Source organism: Ursus americanus, chromosome 5 (assembly GCF_024610735.1).
Source record: "Ursus americanus isolate L20-20 chromosome 5, mUrsAme1.1.p, whole genome shotgun sequence".
Lineage (NCBI taxonomy): Eukaryota > Metazoa > Chordata > Mammalia > Carnivora > Ursidae > Ursus > Ursus americanus.
The window spans coordinates 36825891-36852135 of NC_142131.1; the positions used below are offsets into that span (position 1 = coordinate 36825891).

The 26245-nt window shown below is 40.9% G+C and overlaps 1 protein-coding gene across 9 annotated transcripts in view; it reads right to left on the bottom strand.

Annotated features, from left to right (window-relative positions):
• The window catches only part of MAST4 (microtubule associated serine/threonine kinase family member 4), a 537673-nt gene that overhangs the window by 366891 nt on the left and 144537 nt on the right, over window positions 1–26245 (bottom strand). For 8 of the 9 annotated variants that reach the window (XM_087862106.1, XM_087862104.1, XM_045794229.2 and 5 more), the window contains exon 2: window positions 23133–23286. In XM_087862106.1, coding sequence (XP_087718232.1) covers window positions 23133–23259 — 127 coding nt within the window. In that variant the 5' untranslated portion in view covers window positions 23260–23286. Of the gene's footprint in view, window positions 1–7218; window positions 7315–23132; window positions 23287–26245 lie in introns of those variants that run through there. The other variant, XM_087862108.1, reaches the window with a different exon arrangement.

Genomic DNA, 26245 nt, shown 5'->3' on the forward strand with positions numbered 1-26245 from the left:
ACTTCAGGGAGTTAGGATGGACATGAATATTTATGCAGTAATGGAGCTCAGTGAAAGTAGAAAACATGTTTGATTTTTATGTGTTTCACACTAATACTAGCATAATGACTGGCCATAGTAGGTGCTCATTAAGCATCCCATGAATGATTAAAGAACAAGTAGGCACTTCTTTCCCCAGAAAACACATTGGCAAAGAGAAAAGATGGCAGGCAACCCACAGAACCGCATACAAGGTTGTGGGGGGGCAGGGTGGGGATCCAGCCACATTCCTCTCAGAAACATGAGGGGATTGCCGCTCGTGTGGCTAGGTGACCTGTAGCAGAAGCAACATCTGGATTTTCCCCAGATCTGTTCCTTGTAAAAGAGCCTCACTCTCTTACTTCAGGCAACAAGCATATCCCACTAGGTAATAACTGTTGCCATATATTAACTGATTTACTAGCAGTGTGCATGGTAATCATTAGCACTATCGGAGTATAGGAGTGAGCTACAGCTCCCATCATTGTCCATGTGAAGACGTGTAATGCTTTCATCCCGGTGCTTTCAGAAATTTATATTTTCATTGCAAAGCAAATAATTACTTACTTTGCCAAAATTGCTCTTTTCCTATATTATGTAGTGAAAGCACAGATTCTAGAGAAATTGAGATTTGCTTTTGAGATCTTCATCTTGCCTTGGTGACAAATGGGGAAGGAAGTTAGCCAACCTTTCCCAGCTTTGGTTTTTCCATCTCTAAAGTGGGGAGAATGGGACAGTGTAAATTGTTGGGGGATTAAAGAATTTTCTAAGTAAAGTGCTGAGTAAATGTTAGCTCCTTAGCCATAACAGTAGTAAAAATGGTAAGTATCTTTTTTCACTTGGGTTTTGTTCCTTTTCACTCACAAGCAGGAAGTGTAAACATATATATAAAAAGGGAAAAGTCACCTATAATCACACCAAGGAAAAACACTATCAACATTTCAGTGATTTTCTACCAGGCTTTCTTTCTGTAACCTCTATTTTCTTGCAAAAATGGAATTATACTGATTTTTGTTACCTGCTCCCCCCAACCCCACAAAATAGATTATGACCTTTTCCAAACAAACACATATAGCCAATGCCAATTAATTGAAGCATAAACTCTACTACTGAAAATTCAAATATAATTACCCTCATCTGTGATTCTGGTCACCACCTCAAAAACATTCAGCCCCATTTTATGCAGGAAAGGTTACAGAATTGGAAGTCCAGAATTTGTTTTTTCCTTGCCTTATTTTAAAACATGAACTAAAAGCTGGACTAAGAGGGGCTTTGGGTAATCTGCCCCCTTTAGATCCAAAAGCAGGACATTAATAAAAAAGGACAGGAGAACTACAGACTACATTTAAGAAAACTAAAATCAGTATTACATGAATAAATGATTTAACATAGAAATCACTGTCTTTGAAGGACATCATTTGTTAAAAATATACGAACCTCCAGTGATCAGAATCCATAGATTTTTTTTCTTCTGATCCCTTCTATTTCATTTCCTACATTTTGTGTTTTATATTTTCTTTGTTCGTATTTCAGAAAGAAGCCTGAGAGAGGGTACAGAGGCTATGTGATGTCAAGGTTTACAGCATGGAGAAAATCTACTTTGGCCTCACCACTATTCTGCCCCAGATGCTTCATTTTAAAGAAAACCAAGAGTACATACAAAAACAGTTGAAGAATTTAATGTAGCAGTGGAAAAATTTAGAGGGCAAACATTTCAGTTAACTGAATAATTTTACATATTAGTCCTTTTTTTTTCTTCTAGTAGAAAATAATTGTTAGACTATCTCCCTATAATCCCCCCCGAGGTGAATAAATAGATATTTATTTCTTTATCCCTAGTACCAGGCACAGTATCTGGCCCTTAGGAAGTGTTCAATAAATGTTGCCTGAAATGCAGTTAAACTACACTATTTGATCAATCCTTGTCAAATATAAACAGAAAGAATAAAACTAAACAGATTATTTTCTTAAATTTCATTTGTACCATAGCCTAATAGCTACACATCCTTACTATATGCCAAGTACTTCCAATATCTTAACAACCCAATGTGTATTAGGTAATATTACCTCCACTGTAGTGCCCAGGGAGGGCATACAGCTATTAAGTGGGTAAGTTATTAAGTGGATTTATAGATATATATGGGGGGGAGGGGGGGGGGAAGAGAGAAAATGGCTGAAAAGATGGGAGATGGTAGCAGAATGGATTAAATGATATAATGCACTTAACACACTCAGCCTAGGACATGGGCAACAGTCAATACACTATCACTACTCACATTATCATGAGAACTTTTTAATTCTGTCAACATCAACCCCAAGTCCACCCTAGGAACAAAACAGGGCAATGTGTTCTTAAATAAAGAGAAATATTTAATAATATTAAAATAAAGGCTAGTATTTCTTTGTGGAAAGGATAAACAACAAATTCAGAATTGTAGTTATCTCTGGCAGGGAAAATGGGGAATGGGCCTAGGGAGGAAAATGCTGTAATATTTTATTGTTTCAAAAATCATATGCAGGCACTAATGGGGTCTATGAGTTGAACTTAAAACTTCAAAGAATTAAGTTTTCACTTGTGGCTTTAATAAATTTAATATTAATACATCTGAAGAATGTGTCAATTATTAAGCTTAGCTAAAGCTGGCTGGTGGATATATGGGTTGTACTGAAGTATTCGCTCTTAATTTCTGTATATGCTATTATATAACGTTGCTTTTAACAATTCCTATCAAAACACGTGCTCCATCATCTAATACGGCCAACTAGCCGGGAGTACATTCCTTCCACGGATAAGGCCACGTCAGGGAGGGATCTGCTGATGGTGGGAACTTTGTAACGGGTTTGGGTAGAACAGAAAGGAGCTAGAGGAAAGGTTCCATGAAGAATGGGAGCCAAAAGGAACCACGAGGACACTTACCACACTCCCAGAATGAAAGTCATGGCAGCAGACACTGGGAAAGACTCCCTTTGTGCCAATGGGACAGCAGAATGGAAACGGGGACAGTTCTCAAATAAATACCCGGTGTAGGAAATTCATATGCTAGGATCCTTGCTCAGGGAATCCAACCCCACCTCAGAACGGAGGTCAGACTCAGAACAAGAACTGGGGGAGGGGCACAAGCAACAGAACCACCTCCCTTCCCTCCATTCACTCGGAAGCACACTTTGAACACTTTAGTTTCATTAGTTCTCACAGTGCACTCAAAAACAAGCAGAGACCACTGCTAACAGGACCCCTGTGTGTCCTCTCCTCCAAAGTCACCCTGTCTACCACCATCCCGTACGCTTTATGTGTTACTGTACCATGTCTAAGTCTCATCTTGGTAGCAAGGCCATATATGTGCCTTATCAAAGGAAAACCAAGTGCGACACTGTAAGTGGTGAGGACAGACTTTAATCGGTAGTAACTACTGCAACAGGAAAAAAAGAGTCCAGTGTGAACTGAACTCACCTTCAATTTGTACAATAACTGAGTGTTTTACTAAGAGAATGAGGGAGTAGGGCAGGGAGCCAGTGGGGGCTCAGTCGAGTCAATAGAAGTGAAAAATGACACAGGGTCATTCAGTGTAACTGCGATCAGGCCAGCTCTTCCTGCCAGCTGGCAACTGCCAAATTCACATTCTACCCTCCCACAGAGCCTGGGAGGCAGAGACCCTAGCTGTTGGCCCAAACAGAAAAAATGTTGACAGCCCCGAGTTTTCTCAGGCAGGCACTTTAAGAGGACTAGGGTCATGCTAAGAAGGTTGCCTTGAGCTGTTAGAACCTATGCCACTGTTTGTTCGCGTCTTCACTGACCAAGTCTGAGGCCTGGTTGAGAAGGAGGTCTCAGAGGAAACTGGCTAGAGTTTGGTCAAGGAGAGGCTCTCCGTCAGGCTTCAATTCTTTTATTATGTCAACAGACCCAAACCCCAAGGACACATTTTGATGTTCAATAATTGATCAATTTTGGAATTCAGTTTGAACTAGGTTTTTCAACTTAGTCCATATATTTACCTCATACAGTCTTCAAACCCAACAGGACATAAACAATCAAAGTTGCCAGTAATGTTATGGTTGACTTTACAGCCTAATTGCTGAGTGCCAACTCTGACCCCCCAAAAGTGATTCTATCACTTATTCATGAACTTCCCCAAGTCTCGATTTCCTCAGCTGTGAAATAGGGGTAAACTTACAGGGTGTTCCTAAAATCCAAAAAGAAAAAACATCATACAATGGACATTCAATAACATCAGCTTAAAAAAGTAAGAAACACAAAAAGCTATCCATGAGACTACATATGATAATGGGAGCAAGAAACAAACTTTCTTTAAGCCACTGGAAAAATAATTAAATTAGGAAACACACACATAATACAATGAAATATTTATAATCCTGTCACTGCTTAGATTTTAGATGTCATTATTCTTGCATGAGTCTTATCCTTAGGAATCACATGAATGTTATAAATTGAATGGTCTGTTAGCACAACACATGGGAGGTTTTTATTCCTGCCTAGACCCCCATTAGTGTTAATAGGGAAAAGAGGACAACAGATGGATTTAAGACAGTCATTAGAAGGCACTAACATCATGCCATACTTGGTAGTGACTACATCAAACTTTATATAAATTCGCTTTCTGATGACTACCAAGAGCCTCTAAAAAGTGTGTTGCTGTTGTATTCATGCATCATTTGCTGCCTACAATTTAAGAAAATTAGCATCTGTCAACTGCATTATTCAGCTGCACGGGGTGGAAATTAATGGATAATACCATTCCTAATTTCTTATAGGAGAGGTGAGCTTGCCTACCAATCTGGCTGCTTTATTTTAATACCAAATTGAGCTTGCTGTTACAATTGGAACTGTGATCAGCTCTATGCTCTTTGGAAACACATTTATAAAATTCTGATATGTTTATTATAGCATTTATTACATATATTCTACTGACATAACTAGAAATTTAGAGGCAATAAATAGAGGTCCATATTAAAGCTGAAATTCGTTGACCAGACTGATGTAAGAACTTGTCAGGCTTCAAACATAGAGGTATGAGTTACCTGAATGGGCTTTTTATATTGGTTATTGTTACTGTTTTGGTCACAGGGCCTCTACTTAACAGAGTGGAAGATATGCAGCCTTTTAAGATTATATATTAAAATAAGTAGATTTCTGAGCCTAGACCTGGATTGTGCCTTGGTTCTATGAACGTTACATATGGTCTCATTAATGGGGTGTGTTTTCCTTTGTTTCCATCCTGAATCCCAAGAAACAAGAAGACCTCCATAAATGCAAGCTTTCAAAAATGAAATACATGCTTTCAAAGCCCCCCAAAGCATGAAGTATCCCTCTGAAGTAGGAAAATACCAGGTCAGCAATAATTTTAGCAGAATGGCTATATAAAGAATTAAATACAGCCTCTGGAGAACTACTTTATCATCAGGGAATAATGGTACCTGACTAGATTTAAAAGCTTCCAGTAAAAAAGTTCCTTATTACCTGAAGTGCAACATAGATTTCGCAGGCAGTCCACAGTCTTACATTTTGGGTTATTTCTCTTGGACTACAAACAAGCCATCAAAGGGAAAATAAGACCTAGTAACTACGAACAAAGCAGTCTTTGGATAGATACAGCTTCTGGCGCTCAGTTATACATAAAACTCTGAAAAAGTTTGTTTATCCCTCTAAGGCACCAACCAGGAACAAAAGGAAGTTGAGGGAACAGCTGTGTTGCTCTCAAGAGTTTTGGGGAGGTGGGGCCAGGGAGCCACCGGGGGAGCCACAGGAGGGAGGGAAGGAGAATGGGCGTGGCCATGGCCCAACAGGAGTCACGGGGCTGGCGACACAATGAACACTATGAAGCTATCACCATGCGGGTGCCAGGAGCAGGCAGAGGGGGCCATGCACTCATCTCCCTCATCCTTCATCTTTACATTTCAGCTACCAGCCTGCTGCCAACCTGGAGCATCTCCTGAGGCTCTCAAAGTAGCTCCCTGAAAGTTCACGTCCACCACTGAAGTGGGAAGAGGGACATCCCACCATTTTACCCCCTGCCCCCACTCCCTGCTTCCTGCTAAAACCTCCCTTGCTCAATCCCACCTCTGGGTATATAGAGAAAAGAACTAAAAGCAGAGCTGAACAGATAGGTGTATACCAAGTTCATCGTAGTATTAATCACAAGAGCCAAAAGGTGGAAACAAACCAAACATCCCTGAGAGAGGAGCAGATAACCAGAATGTGGTATACACATACAGTGGGGTACGAGTCCACCTTAAAAGGGAGTGAAATTCTGACACCTGCCACAACATGGATGAACCTTGAAGACATGCTAAACAAAATACGACAGACACAGAAGGACAAATATTGTATAATTCCACGTATATGAGGTTCGTGGAATGGTCAGTTTCACGGAGACAGAATGTGTAACCGTGGATATGGGGGCTGTGGAGAGAGGGGATGAGACCTACTGTTTCTCAGGTACAGAGTTTCAGTTTGGGAAGATGATGGAGTTCTAGAGATGGATGGCAGTGACAGCTGCACAACATTGTAAATATACTTAATGCTGTTGTTGAACTGAGACACTTAAAAATGGTTAAAATGGTGAATTTTGTTAGGTATATCTTAACACACACACACACACACACTGACACACACACCCCTTCACTTGCTTAGCTGTAACTATGCACCTTCCTGAGAAAAAACAACTCTGTTTTACTGTCTGGGAGGCATCCACACTAAACTACGTCAGCACCTGCTCTTGCAAATTACACTTAAATAACTTGAGCCGTTGGAATCACTGACAAGTCAGAGGAACTGAGTTTTTCCCAGTGCACTCCCAAATTTAGAAATGGAGAAAGGTTAAAGGCCAGGAGAAGTCACTGGCTGAAGCCGGGAAGAATGTATGAGTCAGCAGCCACCGTCCTCAAGTATGCTCCATCATCCTCAAGATGTTCCTCTTCTCTGCTCCACTGCTCACTCCTCAACAGTGGTTTCCTCATCATAGTGACTGTCAGACTCCCAGCAATTAGAGCCTCCCTTTATTCATCTTCAGCTGCTACTGCAACACAGAGACATGGCTCCTTCCATCTTCCCTCTCACACGGGTGACTGACTTCCAATTTCTTGTCCCACTGCAAAAGAATAACTATATAGACAGCATCGGCAATGCTGCTAAATCATTCTTCTTAATGGCACAAATAAATATAATTTGAGAAACCAACAGACCTGTGACCAGAGAGCGAAGTTCACTGACTCCTATACCGAGCTGCTATTTTCGCCTTAAAAGGAAAAAAAAAAAAAGTGTATGTTTACTCACACAAGGAAAGTCCAAAGCATAGCCTTGACCCTAAGTCCTTAAAGACATCACTGCCCCCTATACAGGGATCTCTAATTGACAAGGGAAGTGAACGCTGAAGGAGAGAGTGCGCATGCCTTCAGAGAGGCTGGCAGTCAAAGCATGGGACGCCATCCGGACACCAAGGCCTGAACCCAACTAACTGCACGATGCAGCCATCTCTAAACCTCAGTTCTGCTATAAGACTCAAACCCAATGGAGATGCGCAGTCTCACTGTGTTGAATACTACCACCAGCATTCTATATTTAACAAAGGATGGCAAGGCACGATATGAACCACAAGGGCCTGGTGAGAAAGTTAAGGAGACACTTTAGAAGGAAGCTGGCAGCAAGCGGAGTAGGTAGCAGAAAGTGAGAATGTACCGACCCCAGACTGGGTACGTGACACAGGTTTCAGGGAGTCACGAAAGGCCAGTTTCACACCATGAGAGCATTCGGGACTGTGGAAAAATAACAGCATACTCCTGTCTACAATACAGAAGTCAAAGCCTTTAGCCAAACCATCTCTGGCTGCCACTGCCACTATCAACCACAGCTGAAGTTTTACATCGAAAGTAACTTTAGTTGTGGGCAATACAGTAACATGATTCAAAGGTACTCTCTTCACCCTCAATCATAGACAGCCACCATGTTGCCCCTGGCAGTTTATGATAAGAGGGGAAAAATGCCAACAACCTGAATCTGCACTTAGAAATATATTTGTTCTTTTTTCCTTTCTTTTGTTTTCCCTTAAACTGCTCCTTAAGAAGTATTTTTTCTCATCTACTAAGACTACCACTCTGAAACTCTAACACAGGAAGATGGTAGTACCAAATGAACTAGTACATGAAAGAGAGCTTGGTAAACTTCAGTGTTCCTATTATTACAAGTGCTCACAACACCCAGCAAATCCTCCCATTCTGTAATGAGACCCAGCCCTAGCCAGCAAATCCCTGCTTCACCTCCACCACCAAAATGTCTCCATTCAGATGATGATTATCTGAATTTAAATTTCTTATCAAAAAATAAATGATGGTTTTGCCCTGAGCGCTAGCTGTATAGACCAAATGCTAATGGGATAACGTAAAATTGATTTGTAAACAAGTATTATACAGAGCCTACTCTAACAAGAACATGGTCACAAGAATCCGATAGCAAGTGGTATGGCTTGGAATGGCTGTCTGCGTGAGGGCACCAAGGAGCTGGGTGGTGGCCGTGTCTAGGCAACGCTGGGCATAGGTCAGAGTTAACATCTGCAATCTGGCCTCCCTCCATCCGCGTATTGAAATATAATTCAGCAGAATGAATTGCTAGACATGCCTAAACCCCCTGGGAAATGACAGATATTGATGAATGCTGTTGGGAAGATATATGGAAGGAAACGACAAATAAATAGAACCATTTTTTCTCAGAGTCAGTTTGAGGATATGTGGAGCAGCTGTTAAACTACTTGTCAAGCTCCCAGTTCTCCCTTCCTCTTGCTCCTTCCTCTTCCCCATCTGCCTCCAAACCTTCCTAAAATCCCCGGGAGGACCAGAATCTTGCACGCTTCAAAACACCAACCAAATGAGTAGGAGTCATCCCCTCCTCCCCATCACTCTCTTCCCAACCCAGTATGTCCAATTCTTTCCAAAATATCTTTCCATCTAAACATGTTCACTGCCCCCTCTGGATCCTGGAAATATGTCAATGTTTAAACTCATGAAACTGTTGAATTCAAGTCCATCCCCATTTGGCCCCAGTCACGAGGTTGAAATCCAAGATTCACAGCCTATTATAATGCAGTAGCTGCATGGCTACAGGACAGTGTGGAACACACAATTTGTTTTCAGTGGTTGCTTAGGTCCCCCTCCAGGATGCTTTACGCATCTTGGCATCATGGGCATTGAACCCATACCCCAAGGCACTGCTAGCCTTCCCTCTCCCCATCATACAACCTGTTCTTATATGGCTCCTTGCATAGAGAGTCCCATTTATTGTAACGCACGACATGCTCTCTCCACTGTAAACTGTCACCTGGGACTGTACCCCATATGCGCTTGCAGCCCTACATCACATCCCGGACACCAAAGCTACCAAACTTTTACATGATCACATGCTTAATGTCTATGCATAGTAACTCTCCATTCTCTCTCTCCTTTATATTTCTACCAGGGTTCATATTTTTCCATTACTATGTGGTTCCGCATTGCCTAGAAAAATACTCAAATTTGGTCCAATCATTAGCTCTGTAATATTAATGCCAAAGACTCAGCAGCCTTACTTCTCACTTTTCTTGGCTTTGACTTTCACTTCTAAAACTCATCTCCAAAGAAGTCCGACACCTCCACAAAATACTGTAACTTTTCAAAGTAAGCTGATTGGCCTCAAAACACTAGACAATTTGTACTTATCATCTTGCTTTGGAAGAAATTATGAATCCTACACAATTCCATTCTTTTGCAAACTAAGATGCTTTGATTGACACACCCAAATGTCACTGGCAGCCCTGAGAGGCTGAACATTCCTGACAACTGCCCTACATCGAAACACTTAGGACAGAGGCCAAGGAGGAGCTAGCCATCAGGAGCTTTACAAGAGAAACAAAAAGAACAAAGGCAGCCACAATGGGATAAAACAAACTCTGTGTCACAATCCAAGCAGAAATTTCCAGACAAGTCCTCATTTCCCAACAAGTTCTGTTTACCCAAGGAAACTTTTATATACACAATCTACGTCACCTAACAATGTACTTCCACATATATTTATTTGGAACAATTTCTAGTTCCAAGCTGACATTTATTCCAAGCAGATTTCAAATTCTTCTTCCTCAATAACAATGTCTATACTTCCTGAAGAAACTAGTATTTTTGTCTTCAGAGATGTTTGCTGATACTGGTTAACGAGTAAGCAAAAAAAATCTAGAACACAACTGTGAATGATTCTCCAAAAAATACCATATAGTAGATCTCCTCCAGGGACTCCAAATGGTAGTTTGTTGAAGACCCCATTTCCAGGGAGAAAGACCTCCACCAGGGAGTGTAGAGCCCGCTGTTCTTCCTCTCTTAGTAGGAAAGTTAATGTTCCTCCTACCTGGTTTAAAAGCAACGAAATCTAAGAACCAATGCTATCCAAACTGCAATCGATACCCTGAATTAAGCTCCAAAAGATCACTAAGTGCTTTCCAAAACCTAACACAACACTGCCCTTGTTTTTAGGGAGAGAAAAATTAAAGCCACGATTATCTTCCTGATTTCCTCAGGACTGCTTAGAAATTAATGAGAGGTATAGGATTGGAATTCACCCCCATTTCTGGTCTATACCTTAGTCACTCCATTCTTCTTCTTCTTCTTCTTTTTTTTTTAAAGATTTTATTTATTTATTTGACAGAGAGGCAGCGAGAGAGGGAACACAAGCAGCGGGAGTAGGAGAAGGAGAAGCAGGCTTCCCGCTGAGCAGGGAGCCCGATGCAGGGCTCGATCCCAGAACGCTTGGATCATGACCTGAGCTGAAGGCAGACGCTTAACGACTGAGCCACCCAGGCACCCCCACTGCATTCTTCTGAAAGCTTGGAGGGCATTAAGCAGCCTTGAACTCCAGGGTCAGTTCTTCATGTTTTGAAGTAACAGTATCACTAGACTGGTCAGCATTCCTTTTTAAAGAATTCAGCCATGATTATGGGAAAATCAGTGTGCTTGGTGCTGAGGTGGGGGAAGGTAGCCATTTGGTTGTTCCAGTCACCCTCCAAATAGCCACCTCTCAAGACTGACAGTCTGATTGTTTTCTTGTAACAGCTCAATTAAATGCATTTAATCTCCCATTACATGAATCTACAGAGAGGACTATGTTGAAAGCATGGCAAAAGGGTTGTATACAGCCTTGCATATATCAAAGAGGATATCATGTACCAGGTCTGCTTGGGGTTGTCCACAAAGATGGTACTGTCTCTGAGCTGAGTAACCAACCAGAGGGTCAAAGAAAACATAAGAAAAGGATACTGTACTAATATCTATGTGTAAGGCCTCTAACCTCTTGCCTTTCTTACTATGCATGTCCCTATGGGACAACATGTCTGAGAAGGCCTAGGTACAAAACCATTCCAGTCTTTACTGAAACACTTTGCAAACAAAAATATAAGATGTTTAAATACATTTGGATTCAAATAAATCTGAATACACATGCCCCAAATTTTATATTGGACATAAGTATACTAAAAATATTATTAGTTCTTTCTCTGGTATGAATAATTGGGTGTTATGCATTTTGCCTGACAACCCTATTTACTGAGCACTTAATATGTGCAATGTAGGAAATTTTGCTTTGAGGATACAAGGAAAAGTTCCTGGAGGAATTTATCAACTAGTAAAAGGGATGATAGGTATACCAAGAATAGAAAATGTAAAGTGACCCATCCTCTAAGAAGAGAGCAATGTAAGCAAAGGAGGAGGAAGGAGACAGTTCAAATAGGGCTATTGAAGAATTAGCAAGTGATAGGAAGAAGTGTTTGGAATGGAATTTGAAGTAGTAAAGGATCATGAGTTTCATTTCCCTGTTTCGTACACCTGAGTAGGCATCTCATTGCTGTGGGGTTTTGGGTTTGTTTTTTTTTAAGATTTAATTTATTTATTTGAGAGAGAGAGCATGCACACACAAGTATAAGCAGGGGGAGAGGAAGAGGGAGAAGCAGACTTGCTACTGAGCAGGCAGCCCAGCGCAGGGCTTGATCCCAGGACACTGAGATCAGAATGCGAGCCAAAGGCAGACGCTTAATCAACTGAGCCACCAAGGTGCCCCTTATTGCTGGGAGTCCATACATGTATCATTTTCCCCTTTTTAAAAAATTATTATTATTTATATATGCCACTGCTGCCAAAACCTAGTATAATGGAGCACAGAACAACGAAATGCTTTTGCACTGACATTCCTGGCAACCCAGGCAAGCACAGTGGGTGACCCAACTCTCCCTCCTTAACCAAAGAAAGAATTCAAATTTATCAAACTAACCCCTGTTTTCCTTATTCTGAGCCCAGAGAAATTTGCTTGTTGAGATATTTGCTTCTAAGTTTGTTTGTTGTTTTTTTTTAAAGGGCATTGACATACATAATTGTTCCTGGCCTCTAGAGTGATATAAGGCAAAAAACTACAGCACATCCTACATTGTGGGACACTAAGTAACAATCGAGGGCACAAAGCCATGCACACATGCGTACATGTCAACACACACTGCATGTCCAGGTACATTACTTTACCCACATCCAGGACTCTCTTTCACAGGGACTTGGATGCTGGGAACTCTGCCACCTTATGCAAGATCCTTCAAGCCTAATTTGGTTCAGGGTTCATCATTTAAGGTGGTAATGATTCCACCTGTATTCTTGTTCAGAAAAAGGGAACAAGACATTTCCATAATGTTGCGTTTTCTTTTTAAAAGTTCCACTCCTGGCAGTGAACAGGTTAGCAATGGGTTAAAAGCAAAGCAGCAACTGTCCCTCCAGCTCTCCCTTCTGGCCCTGGGGTGATGCAGGGCACCTGACACAGTCAGAGAACGAAGAAATGATCTGGCCAGGCAGACACTGGAAAATAAATGTAGCCCTGACAATATGCGTTGATTAAGTACTTGAATGACAATGGAACATGACAATGACAAATGCAGGCTACCACCACCGGAGTCATTAATATAGCAGAAACACTAATTTTTATAAATCTTTAAACTTCCCGGTTGGTGGCATCTGCATTTCTTTGCCTACTCTTTCCACAGCGGAGCTGACATCAAGTCAGCTTCATTTTCCATTTCCACCCAGGAAGTTAAGAAAAAGGTCTACATTCTTGATCTCTGATTAGCCACTGAAAATGAGGTTTAAACAAGAGATGGATGGCCTGGGGTACTTGGTCTCAGGGGCTGATGACAGGACATCACTGAAATGCTCCTCCAGTGGAGACAGTGGCTTCGGTGCTCAACAATGGAGCAAGTATTTATGTGGGAAGGGAACAAATGAAGGGAAACCAGTCTCTGCAAAGACGTTTCCCCCCTCTCATCTTGGTAGCTAAAATTATTTACTACTCTAGCTCGAAGGGACTTGGAGACTGTCTGATCCAATCCACTCATTTTACAGATGATTAAATTAAGAACCAGAAACCAAGACACGCCTTACTTAGGGCTGTATTTCTGACTAGAATCTGGTCGTCTGATCCCCATTTCATGATTCCTATCACATCCTGCAACAGCAGTGTAGAGCGTATCAAGATGCCTAGCTCCACCCAGCCAAGTCACTAGCTTTTGATCTTTAAACCCTCTTCAGTGTAATCCATGTATCTCATTCTCTTCCTGACACACATCTCCCCTAATTGCTACTGCATCACACCCAACCACCATGCCTGTGTTACCCAGAAGATTCCAGCACAGGAGCCATTAGCACCTTGCATGCGCCTCTGAGCAGCTGCACTACGGTTTCATTGTACATGCTAAAAAAATGTCACCAGGAGAGCCACTTACCCATATCCAGCTGCATACGTGGGCTCCAGCATGGCACGAAATCTTCCTGGCCTTCCCCAACCTTATCTTCCCTCCCTAATAATCCCAGGAGTGCTCCGTGTGGGATTTAACAGGCAACACTGATTTTCTATTATTTCAATGTGTATTTCATGTTCTTAACTATAGTGTAATGAATTCAACTTTTGTGGCTTCCTTACATTTATAGTGAAGTGTCACAGGGACTTAAAACCATTTCATCTTCTATAGATGAAACATGTAAGGAACTGAGAAGAAAAGCTTGGAATCTGTACACTTTTCAGAACCTGAAAGTAGACAAGTCATAGAGGATAGTAAAACCATGTGCAGCCATGCAGGCCTCAGGCTATCCAGTGGAACAAAACAAAATTTCAGGGATGTACACAAATATATAGTCAGTGGAGAGAAAACAAAAAAGAATATGATTGTGCCTGTTCAAAAAAATCAACCCCTTGATAAAAATGCCCCCAAACCACCGCCCCCCTGAAATCAACTTTGTATTCTAAAGAGAATTTGAAGAACAAACAACTTGAATCTTTGATATATGGATTCAATAAATTCCATTTTTCTCCCAGGAAGAACAAAGGTCCATTAGTTATAGAACCACACTAGAACATAAGAAATATGGGGAGACATTAAGAGAGCAAGAGAGAGACTGGAAGGGGGCGGGGGAAAGTCTAGTGCTTGACGGATCTTGATGTTCATCTATCTTTCATTTGTTTCTGTAGAGTTTCTTCATTACCCTGATACAGAGAGCCTCCTTATCTATTTAGACACATACAACTTTTAAAATAAAATCAGCAAAAACTTTGAAAGACATTCTTCCTTGGTGTACTTTAAAGAAGTTCAGGTACAACATTTGATTTGCCACATCCACCACACCCAGGAGAAGGTCAAGCAGGTGACCTTACTCTGCAAGTGAGAATGGTTCAGCTCTAGTGTTCAGCTGATTTTCCTACCCTGGCAACCTTGAAACTCTAGGTCAACAATGATATAAGGCCCAAGCTACTTTTGGTCTGCAGAAGGCACCTCAAAAAGCTTAAGAGAAACAGAGTCTTCTATCAACACCTTAATTAATACTCAGAACTAATTTTTAAGTCCTTCGAACTCGATCTGGTACAAAACTGTCACATGACTTTCTGAGGAGCCAGCGCTGCTGACGGACATAGCCTGGCTCCCATCACTCTCTGGAGCTCCATCCCTTCAAAGCTAACAGGCTCGTGTCTCATCTGACTCCCCGTATCAGAAAACCACGTTTGAGTCTTCAAGTCCTCATGTAGACTCATCCCTTAATTAATTCTCCCAGCATGCCTGACATCATCACCTCTTGGGAAGGCTTCCATGGTATCAAAGCCCTGAAAGCTATTGGAGTTTCAAGTAGGGCTCTGCAGCCTGGCTCTCAACAAGGTGGCCACATGGCAGTTCCTAAGCAGCAGGTGACCAGGGGCCTGGGAACCACCTTATGATCGCCCTGTTAGAGGGAGCAATGACTCCTTGGTAGGCCATCTGCATGGGAGATGAGCCACAGCAGACGGCCTCCTGACAGAGAGCCACTGGGAGGCAGCATCTGCCAAAGGAACCAGCTAACAGCTGCAGGCCCCATTAAGTAGAAGTCTCTGGAGATTTTCCTACTCTGACAAGGAGAAATCATACAACAAAAATACACACAAGAGTCATCTTCTAATTAGAGCACCTAGATACCAACAAAATATCCAGACATAAATGGACCTAGGAGCGGTGAACACAGCAGTGGTTTTAAAGGCTACTTCAAAGCCGGCACTCTCACCAGGAAGAAGATACTAAAGGAGTTGCCTCTTCATTGCCTAGCAACCCAGAAGAATGGGTAGACAGCCTCCAGTTTCATCAACTATTGTTGATGAACTACACAATTTTACAAGTTCTAAAACAAAACAGTAAACCAAACTAAAACAATGCCTGCTCCCAGTTATATGTTTCCAGCCTGGAGATTTTTTTAAACATTGACAAATATCAAAACAAACAGAAATAGTTAGTTTTTAAACGGGTACAACCTTAAGTGAGAATTATCTGTGGATATGGGGTTTTCTCTCTGTTGGCCAAAAGCCAAGAACCCAAACTGAGAGCATCACAGAAAAGCACCATTTACAACAACTGTAAATGTCTTTGCTCTTTAAGAGTTTCAAATGTTGCCATATTTCAAAATATTAACATTTTATATATCCTTCAGGGTCTGGTTAAGTCCAACTCAGCCTACCCAGTGCTCAGTCCCCAATACAATCACACGCCCAGGTCCCCACCTCCCATCGTCCTCTGAAGCTCCCATGAGCTTTGACTCCACTGCTGGGCAATTCCACCAAAGGCACCAGAAGTCCCCTCATTCTTACACAGCTCAGCTCCGCTCTCCCCACCTCTATCTTAAATGACCCCCAACCAGGCCTCTCCGCTATGTTCTGTGGAAATACCATTCCTGGTACACCCATTTCCCTGGTGTCTTAACTTTTCCTCAAACATGCAGACAGGCTTCACTTTAGATTCTTGACGTCAGACCTTAAATCAGTTGTCAATGCTTCCAAACAATCCTACTACATTTATAGATCCCTTCCTATTCTCCAAGACCCTATGACTTCCTTCTCTACTTCACACCATATAACCCTCCTGACCACTCCACAGGGGTCTCATAATGCATTGACAAAAGTGAAGCCACCAAATCTATTGAACTACCTACTTTTTATTAAGCAAATTTATTGAAAACAGCAATATTGAAAGGGGACATTAAAACATGAAACTTCTTACTCTCGAGATACATGTAGATTCACATGTAGTAGGATGAAACAGTACACAGAGATCCCAGGTACATTCTACACAGTCTTCCTCAATGGTAACACCTTGCAAGACTACAGCATACTATAACCATCAGTAGAATGACACCAACATGGTCAAGATCTAGAACGTGTCCATCCCCAGAGGATCTCTCATGTCACCCAATTACAGTAACACTTACTTCCCTCCCACCTCCCTCTTCTTAATCCCTGGCAACCACTCACCAGTGGATTTCTACAACTGTATCATTTCAAGAATGGCATATACAAATGGAATTAAACAGCATGCTTTTTTTATACAGTCTAATTCTCTGGAGATTCACCCAGGCTGTCATCCCCATCAACAGTTCATTCCTTTTTATTGCTGAATAGTATTCCATGATACAGATGTACCTAGACTACCGGCTTTTGCTCCCTTTTGCTCCTCCCTCCTCCTATTCCAAGGGAGGAAGTGCCCCTTCTCCTATAAAAAAGCCAACCTTCTTACATGTGCTGCAGATACGTTGCTGGGTTCCTCCCAAAGTACTTCCCTTTGGCTATCATCTCTTTCTTCAGTAGCACGCCAACCTAACAAACACGCTCACATGCACCCACACTAAGAGGTCTCCTTCTGATCCTTCATACCCTTCCAGCTTCCACCCACGTCTCTAGCCTCCTTCCCAGCACCACTTCTCAAAAGAGTTATCTACACTCAACTATCAACCAGTTAGCTACCTCTCATCCCTTAACTACTGTTTGCTCTTAACCCACTCCATTCTGGCTTCTTTCCGCACCTCACTGCTCTCCCCAAGGTAACCAGGGACAGTATTGTTGAATTGAAAGACAATTCCTTATCATCATCTTCCCCTTGGCGATGGAGCCAATCCTTTCCTTCCCAAAATACAATTCTCTCCCTTTCTGTGATTCCACAGTCCTGACAGTATGTCAATTCACAAGTCTTACAGGTTTTCAATTTTAGCGTACTGAAAACTGAATTTATCCCATTTTCTTATTAAAACCTACTTCTCTCTCAGGCCAAGTGCCATGTTGCCATTGCCTCTTATGTAGTTATATACAGAGGCAACGGCCTGGCAAGGACCACTCTAGGGCCCTCCAAGAGCGGCACCAGGCTGATGTTTGGCTGTGACCATGTGACAGAATCTTGACAGAAAAAATGTGAATGGACAACAAGAATATGTCTCTTCCAGGCTGGGACTTCTAAGAAGTTGGAAAGCTTTCACCTCTGTTTTTCCACTTCTCTCAGCTGGAAGCACTGCGTCTTACAGCCACAAGGAAAAATAAAACCAGAAAATGGAAGGAGCGTGGGTCCCTGATTCACCATGAGGAAGACAGCTGCCTGCTAACCAGCAACTCATACATGAGCAAGAAATAAATGAGTATTGTGCTAAGCCACTGATATGTTCTCGTTTACTTGTTATAGCATTCCAACACACATCATTTTATCTTGGCATTCTTTTGATGGAATTATGAAAATAAAGAAATCTGGGGTATCAAGGAGATTTAGGAGCAAAATTTACTAAGTATCAAGGCTACCCAGAAAAAAGCCTTATTTTATCTAAATTCACTTTAATCTCAATTCTTTGTCTCGACTACTAAGCTAAGGAGGCGTCTAGGATGAGAAACCCGTTAAGCTCTACACAGCATTGAAACACAAAAGCCTCCAGGTTAATTTTAAAGAAAAAAATGTTTTCTAGGATTGTGCTGTTTATTTTTCCCTTTCCCTCTTGAAGTAAAATTCCCTCTGAAATGCTTTTAAAAATTTTTCAGATGTCATTCCAAACTGATTACCACAATCTGAGAAAGAAAAAGTCTCAATATTTCCCCCAACATAGAACGAACACCAGATCCTACTGTGTTAGAAATTCCAGTTTATACTATCCACAAAGTTGGTTTATTATCATTAAATGCGAGTTACAAACATGTACAGATTCTTCTTTGTTTTACATTCCAAACAAGCCACTATGTTTTGAAAACCACAATTTTCTTCATAAGGAAAAGGATCACACCTTTTCTGACTGTTAGGGCTGCAACATACATCCCAGTTGTGAAATTCAGAACCAGGATTCAGGGCATTCCTTCGCCTATCAAGAAGCCAGGACTCAAGGCTGAGGTTCTCTCCTTCTCTGTGCAGCTTCCTTGCTGAGAACTGTCAGGCACCTTACCACATATTTATGAATTGACTTAGGGGTCTGCATAATGATTACTCCTCTTACTCATTAGGGGGCTCCAGAGCTCAGTCAGTGTTTACAGCATGCTTCTGGGTGCCTATTTAGCAAGCTGCAGGCCACGAAGACAGAAAATATCATTTGCCTCCAAAAAAAAAAAAATTTTTTTTCAGGCAGCATTGGACGTAATAAGCTCTGGGTTTGTTGTTTAAATGCTAGCCCTGTAAAAAGGGTACTGATGGTTTTTTTTCTTTAATCTAATAACTTTAAGTTACCCCAGTTTTAGGGAAGAAATTGCCAAAAGTTAAACTACGGCTATCTGTGCATGGTGGAGGTAAGGGCTTCTCGCTTTTTGCCCCCCTTCATTTTCTAACTTGTCTACACTAAACAGACATCACTGTTATAATAAAAAATAGGCACATGCAAATATTCTTATTGTAAGTGATGGTTTAAACTACAGAGACCAATTATGACAAATGGAATTATTGGTCCCAATTCTTTGCTCCCCTGCAGTAGCATTATATATCTGCACCTTTGTCAAGGTATTACCTGGGTAGAACATGCTTCCGCCCCTTGACTCTGGGCTTGACAATGTGTCTTGCTTTGGCCAATAGAAAATTTGCCAGACGTAAAGCTCACAGAGGCTTGAAACGTGCCGGAGCTGATGGACATGCACTCTCACGCTCCTGTCTTTTACCAGAATGTAATGCCTTGGATAGCTGCTGGTCCAAGAAAGAAGACAGACACGTGGAGCTAATCTGGACCCAAACAGCATCCTAGAACCAATCCCAGCAGAGCTCAGACTAAATTATCCAAAACCCAGCTGACCCGCAGCCATGTGAGTAAGAAAGAAACACTTGTCTGCCAATGAAATTTTGTAGTTATACAATACTATTATCACCAACTGATAAACCAACTACTGCCACCAAAAAACTCAGTGGCAAAAAAATGTCTTGTGGATTGAGTTGCAGGGTATAAAAAAAGGCCATAGCATCCTTCATGTGCCTGTTAATAAGGGAACCCAATCAACCACCATCCCAGTATGAGAAAACTCCTTAGCAGACAGGAATTGTTTTCCTCCACCTTGTTAAACATCCAATTATTTAATCACGTTTATAGCAAGTCCTATGAAGCAAGTGATGCCCCCGAGACCATTCAACAATGGGATTTCACATAAAAACATATTGTGAGCCTCTGTCAACGTTAAAACCTATTCTTTTACAACATGGTATTTAATATTTACAATTGTCTTCCATTTTATGTGTATACCGTGATATGTGTAGCCAGTATCTTTTGCCAGATATTTAGATGACATGCAATTTTAATTATAATAAATGGTGCTGATCTAAATATAACTAGTGTTATTTCTCCGCACACATTCACAACTATTTCCTTGTGATGAAATCCAAGCAAAAGAATGGCCAGGTTAACAAATGTGCAAACTTCATGGGTTTTACTATAGATCAACTGCACGGTTTTAATTTACTTTTGTAATTAAGGGACAAGGATCCCTATGGATTGAGTCAGCCCTGGCTTCCAAATGAACATAAAGTTTCCCACATAGGATTCACTCCAAATAATCCTACCAGAGTTTACTAAGTACTTTCTGTATTAGGAACAGTGCAGTGGTTACAAGGATGGGCTGTGGCTCCAGAGTCTTGGCTCTGCTGTTCGTGAACACCACAATCTTGTGCCGTTCAAACTATCTGTTCCTCAGTGTTCTCATCTGTAAAATGAGGATAAGACTGCCTCCCTCACAAGTGGATAAATATGGTAAGAACTAAGTAAGTCAGTAAATGTAATTCCCTGCCAACAGTGCATGTGACATAGTAAGCTCTTAGAGTTAGCTGTCATTATTATTAGTGGTAAGATGAAAACATCACAGATCTTCTTCTCAAAGAGCTGAGTTTAATGAAACTTATCAAGGATAATTCAGTGACAAAAGTTTCCAGCTACAAACCTTCACAAAAAAATTGTTTTAAAGAAAACAGTAGAAAATTGCCAAAGAAAAGACTTTTAGATTAAAATAAGGCTAAGCAAGAGGAAGATGGCTGTTCTTTACCATACAAAATCTATCGGGCACAGACTTCTGATGTTAAAACCAGTTTGACTTAATTAAGTTTAGCAACACGTATGCTCCAAGGTAAGATCACATGTGATTATTCATAGTTGCCTATAACTAGTGGAAACTATGTTTCTTAAAGATCAGAAAGGAGATTTTCTTTCTGCTCCAACTGGACACTAGCACATTGCCTGATACAAAGTAGAAACTCAGTGGATATGGCACCCAAACTGGTGTTCAGAAGCCCAAGTTCTCCATCAACTGCGATTCAATTCCTGCTGCACATAATAGTAACAGCCACCCGTCACTGGCTAAGTGCTTTGCAAAAATTCTTTCATTAAATCCTCAGCTAAGCTATTTAGGGGACCAGTCAGAATGTTTTCTTCATATTCCAATAAAACTTACAAGCAACTGCTTTTAAAACCAGATTGATTTTCATGAGATTCTTTTACGTTCCCTCTCTCCTAAGGGCTAATAAATATTTTTGAAAATTATTTGACCTAACATTTAATTATCTAAAATGATTGTAGAGCACACACTAAATTTTGTAAGAGTAGATATACCAGAGCTATTGAGATTATGAAATGGGAATCAACTTCAGAATTTTTTTTTAAGCTGTAAGCCGAATTGTATGATTCGGCTCATATATCTGCATCAACACCTATACCCTTGCACTGTTTTAAAGCTTTAAGTCAACTCCTCCAGCAAAATTTCAGAGAACCATTATTGCCCCTACTTTTAGTCAAAAATAGTTTAACCAAAGTAAGTAAACTTCCTAAGTGAAATTAGTAAGCAAACTGATGAGTAACCATTAATATTTAATTCTCCCACCTACAAAATAAAGGTTGGACTACCTAATTTTTAGGATCTCCCTGAAAAAAGCAAATAGTCTGAATCTATAAAAGGAAAGCAAAGAAAAATTCCTTAACAAGCATTAAAAGAACATCTGTAACTCAGGCATGGACATTTACTTAAATTTAGTGAAGTACAACAGGTTTTTTGATGAATTTCTTCCCTCTGGCCTGAGGTCAGTTTCACTGTGCATTCCAGCAGTATGCCACAATGGGTCAAATGTTCTAGACTCCACTGAGCCTAATGTCAGAATCATTTCCGTTCCCAGATATTTCATCTCCAGGATGTCAAAATCTGCAATTCTCAAAAAAAATGTGAGTAACTCAGCTTATTTTTCAGACCATTTAAGAACTGGCAGAGAAGACCATCATGTACAGAGAAAACTCCACTTTAGGGTTTAAAAAACAGTTTCTCTGAGATATTTATATTTAGAGGAAAAAGCACTCGGAATGAAACAGAAATTTAACCTTCAGTGACTTAAAGTCTAGTAACATGAAAATTTATATGGTGTGTTATTAAAAATTTCTTAAATATCTTAAGTTTTCTATCTTTCAAGTCATTACAAGGGATTTTTGGGTTCTCTGTATTTGAAAAGTTTTTAAATTAATTTTTACAACATGATGAAAAAGTGCACGAAAGAAAAAAAAAGGATGAAAGATTTGAAGAGACACTTCACGGAAGATAATCGAATGTCCAACAAGCACATGAAAAGATGTTCAACATCATTTAGTCGTCAAGAAAATAAAAATTAAATCCACCATCTGACAGGACTATCTACCCATTAAAATGGCTAAAATTAAAAAGGCTGGCAATACCACAAGTTGGCAACGGCGCAGAGCAATTAGATCGTTCATCTGTTGCTGGTGGGAATGTAAAGACGGTACAATTTTGGAAACAGTTTGGCAGTTTCTCATCAAGTTCAATATACACTACTGATACATGCACCAACATAGAAGAATCTTAAAAACATACTGAGCGAAAGGCGCCAGACACAAGAGAACGTGTACTGTTTGATTCCATTCATGTTATAACTTTCAGCTAAACCGAAGCTGCAGTGACAAAAAGAAGATATCTGGTTGCCTGGGGCCAAGAAAGGAGGCGTGGGAGTGAGAAACACAAGATCAGGGCCGAGGAACCATTCAGTATCTCGACTGTGGTGGTGGCCATGCGGCAGTATACATTTGCCAAAATCCATACACATGGACACTTAAAATGGGTCCATTTTATTGTATGTAAATTTTATTTCAGTAAGAAACTTCATTCCTACAATCCTCCATTTTACTGCTGTCTGGATTGGATCAGCTTTTACCAAACAGTCTGCAGAGGGGTGGGCCCACTCTGAAGCAGGCCGGTTTTCACACGTGGGACTCCCGCACCTGTCAGCACCTGCTGGTGGGTCCATGCGGGTCCTCCTCTATCACGTCTGCCCCTCAGGACTCACCTGTCAGAGCCCCTCCCAGGCTGCCCCGCCGCAGCTCTCGACCGTCCTCACTCAGCTGTCTTTTAAACTTCAGGGACTTTGCAGGGACAGAAGTCACATCTGGGTTGCTGCATTTCCGAAATGGCATGGGTGGTGGGGAGAGTATGTGGTCAAGCTGCAGAGAGAAAGACAGGGGCGTCACTCACTGAGGACACTGCCAACACAGCCAGCATGCAACACCAGCCCATCCGGTGAACACCAACCCGTCCGGTGCTCTTCTTTTCTTATCCTTCTCTAAATCCCTCCCGCCCAAGCCTCCTGCTCATTTGGTTACTTTAGACCATTCAGGGTTTCACTGTCATGTCCTGTATCTGAAAAACATTCTGGCTTACTGCAAAATCTCAATGGCAATGATTTTTAAGCTGTGGGTCACAACAAACTACTGGGTCAGGAAATCAAGTTTCGTAGATCTAAGCAATATTTTTTTTTAATACAGTAGAAGCTGTTAGAGTCCAACGAAGGAAAGAAAAGGACTGTTTCATGAAATGTCTGATAAAGCTATACGTGTGCATGTGTCCTGAGTCACTGTGTCAAATATACATCTTTCCGTGGGCCGTGAGCTCTTTAAAAAATAAATAATATTGCTCTATAGAGAATCAATAGATCACTGCTTCAGTTGTTCACAAAAGAAAATCCACAAGCTTCTGGTGCTCAGAAATACACGCAGGGAAGGGCAATTTCTAAGCACCAGAGCCCTTAATGCAAATCAATACATCCCTCTATCACTTTATAGCTTTTTAAAAGAAAATCTGTCACCAGAATCAGAGAAACTACAACCACTTCAAGCAACAGCTTTCTACAAAAGAATCCCTTGTGTCGCAACACTTATTTCAAGATCTGTCCTCCTTTTCTAAGACCTTTCATACTTGAATAGGGCCACATCTTCTAAAATGTTCACCTTCAAAGTATAGATGCATATATATGTGTCTAGATGGTTATTAAGGACAAAAATATTCACATGCACATATCTATATCCAGAGAGTTATTAAGAACAAGAAAGAAGTACAAAAGGTATTCATGGAAATTCCAAATGTCACAGAAAATTTGTAGAAATTTAAATTCAGACAAGACTTCAGTAGCACTGCTCAAATCTGGGCATTTTTAAGGATGCTTCATCGAGACTTGTTTTGTTCAGTTTTGTTTTGTTTTGTTTTCCTGGGCAGAGAGAAGGATACCTGGTTATACCTGTCTCCATTTTTTTCAGATTAAGACTATCAGGGATATATTTTATAGGAAAACAAAATTTAGGGGCAAAATCATCCATTTGTCCGTCTTTGTACTGAAGCATATTCAAAAGCCATTGCACAAAAAGAAATTTAACCAGTGAGTAACTCCTCCCAAGTGCACTGAGATGGAACAGACCTCACTGGCTGGGCTATTACAAGATGTCAACTCTCCCCCAAGCTCACTGTATTCATTAGTAACACTGAAGAGCTAGATTTCAAGCACTGGTCAAGAAGTACTGCCTCAAATTCATGGCCTATCAGTTATTTACTGCATTTCATTGCCACTTAGCATTCTTGTGAAAGGTCCCCCCAAAATTTGCAATCCATCCCCTCCGGGATCAAGCCAGATCAGTAGGGAAAACGGATTCCAGATTGCACTCTTGGAAGTCTGCTGTTCATTACAACACTGTCCTACTTAGGAGGACCTCCAAGAAGGAATTGTATCTAATTTTAGACACCTTGGCCTTAAACCTTATGGACACCAAATTGGAGCAAGGGAACCCTGGTCAGTGACACATCAGCTACTGGAAAATGCAATCGGTGGTCTAAATGCAGTCTGATTATTACACAATGTAGAGGTTGTTTTTGCTTCCTTCTTGGCTCCATTTTATGCCCTTAACCCAGTTCTTTTTTTTTCTTTTTCCCTGCCAATTCTTCAAATATTTTTAATTTTAAAGTACGCTCCACACCCAACGGGGGGCTAAAACTCACAACACCAAGATCAAGCATGCTCTACCAAGTGAACCAGCCAGGCGCCCCTCCTTGCCAATATTTTTTTTAATTTGAAAAATTTCAGAACAAAATTTACAACAACAAAAAAGTTTTAAGGAGAGTACAATGTGGTCCCTTATTCCCATGACCCCGGTGAACAGTTAACCTTTGCCATACTTTTTTGCTCTCTCTTTCTCTCTCTTTTCCTCCCATCCCCACACAGTGGAGAGTTCCTTGCAGACATTATGGATCTCCCCCCCTCAAAACTTCAGCAGGCCTCTGCTAAGGTCAAGGACATTCTCTTCAATTCTCCTACCCTGTATTGTATGTAGCCTTTTACGATGTCTCAAGTCTTTTGTTACCAACTTAAATTATGAATAGTACGGAAAAGGTAAAATAAGATTCTATCGTGTAGACTTAATATTAGAAATTTGCTCTTTTGCATTAAAAGGAAAACTTGCAGCCACAAGGTGGCAATGTGCCCCAGACATTCAACAAAACGTTCCCTAACAGCTTGCTACCAGGTCCTCTAAATGCACCAAGAACCCCTCAGAGTATCTGAGTGACTTCAACTCCATTCCACTTAGTTATCTTCTCCTAATTACTAGTGGCAGCTGTGTCAAATACAAATATTTATTGTTTAAGGTTCATCAATTTCTGCTACTTACTTTTCACCTGAAGTTAAATTTTTTTCGCTTGCAGAATTACAATTACTCTCTCTGGGGAAGATTGTTGTATCACAAATTAACAGAGGGTGGAAAAATAAGAGAGGAGAAAGATAATTTCTAAATAAGAATGATGTGATTTCCTTACCTACTTCCGACAAAGCCCTCCAAGACAAAACAAATGCAGAGGAAGGAGAAGGAAATCAAGAAGAAAGTGTAAGAAAACAAAAAAAGAAAATCCATTTCATCGCATATAGAGCCACAAGCTCTTAGTCCATTAGCCAGCATTTTTAATCAGAATCATAACCCCAAGAGGGGAGAGTATTATTTTAAATCTGGGAAAATAGAGTCAGTGAACTGTGAGGGCTGTAAATGCTTCAAACACAATATAAGCAGAAAAACCTGTAAGCATAGGGCCAGGTTCCAGGATCCCATTTCCTTCTTCACATCAAATCACAGTCCCAACAGGGCT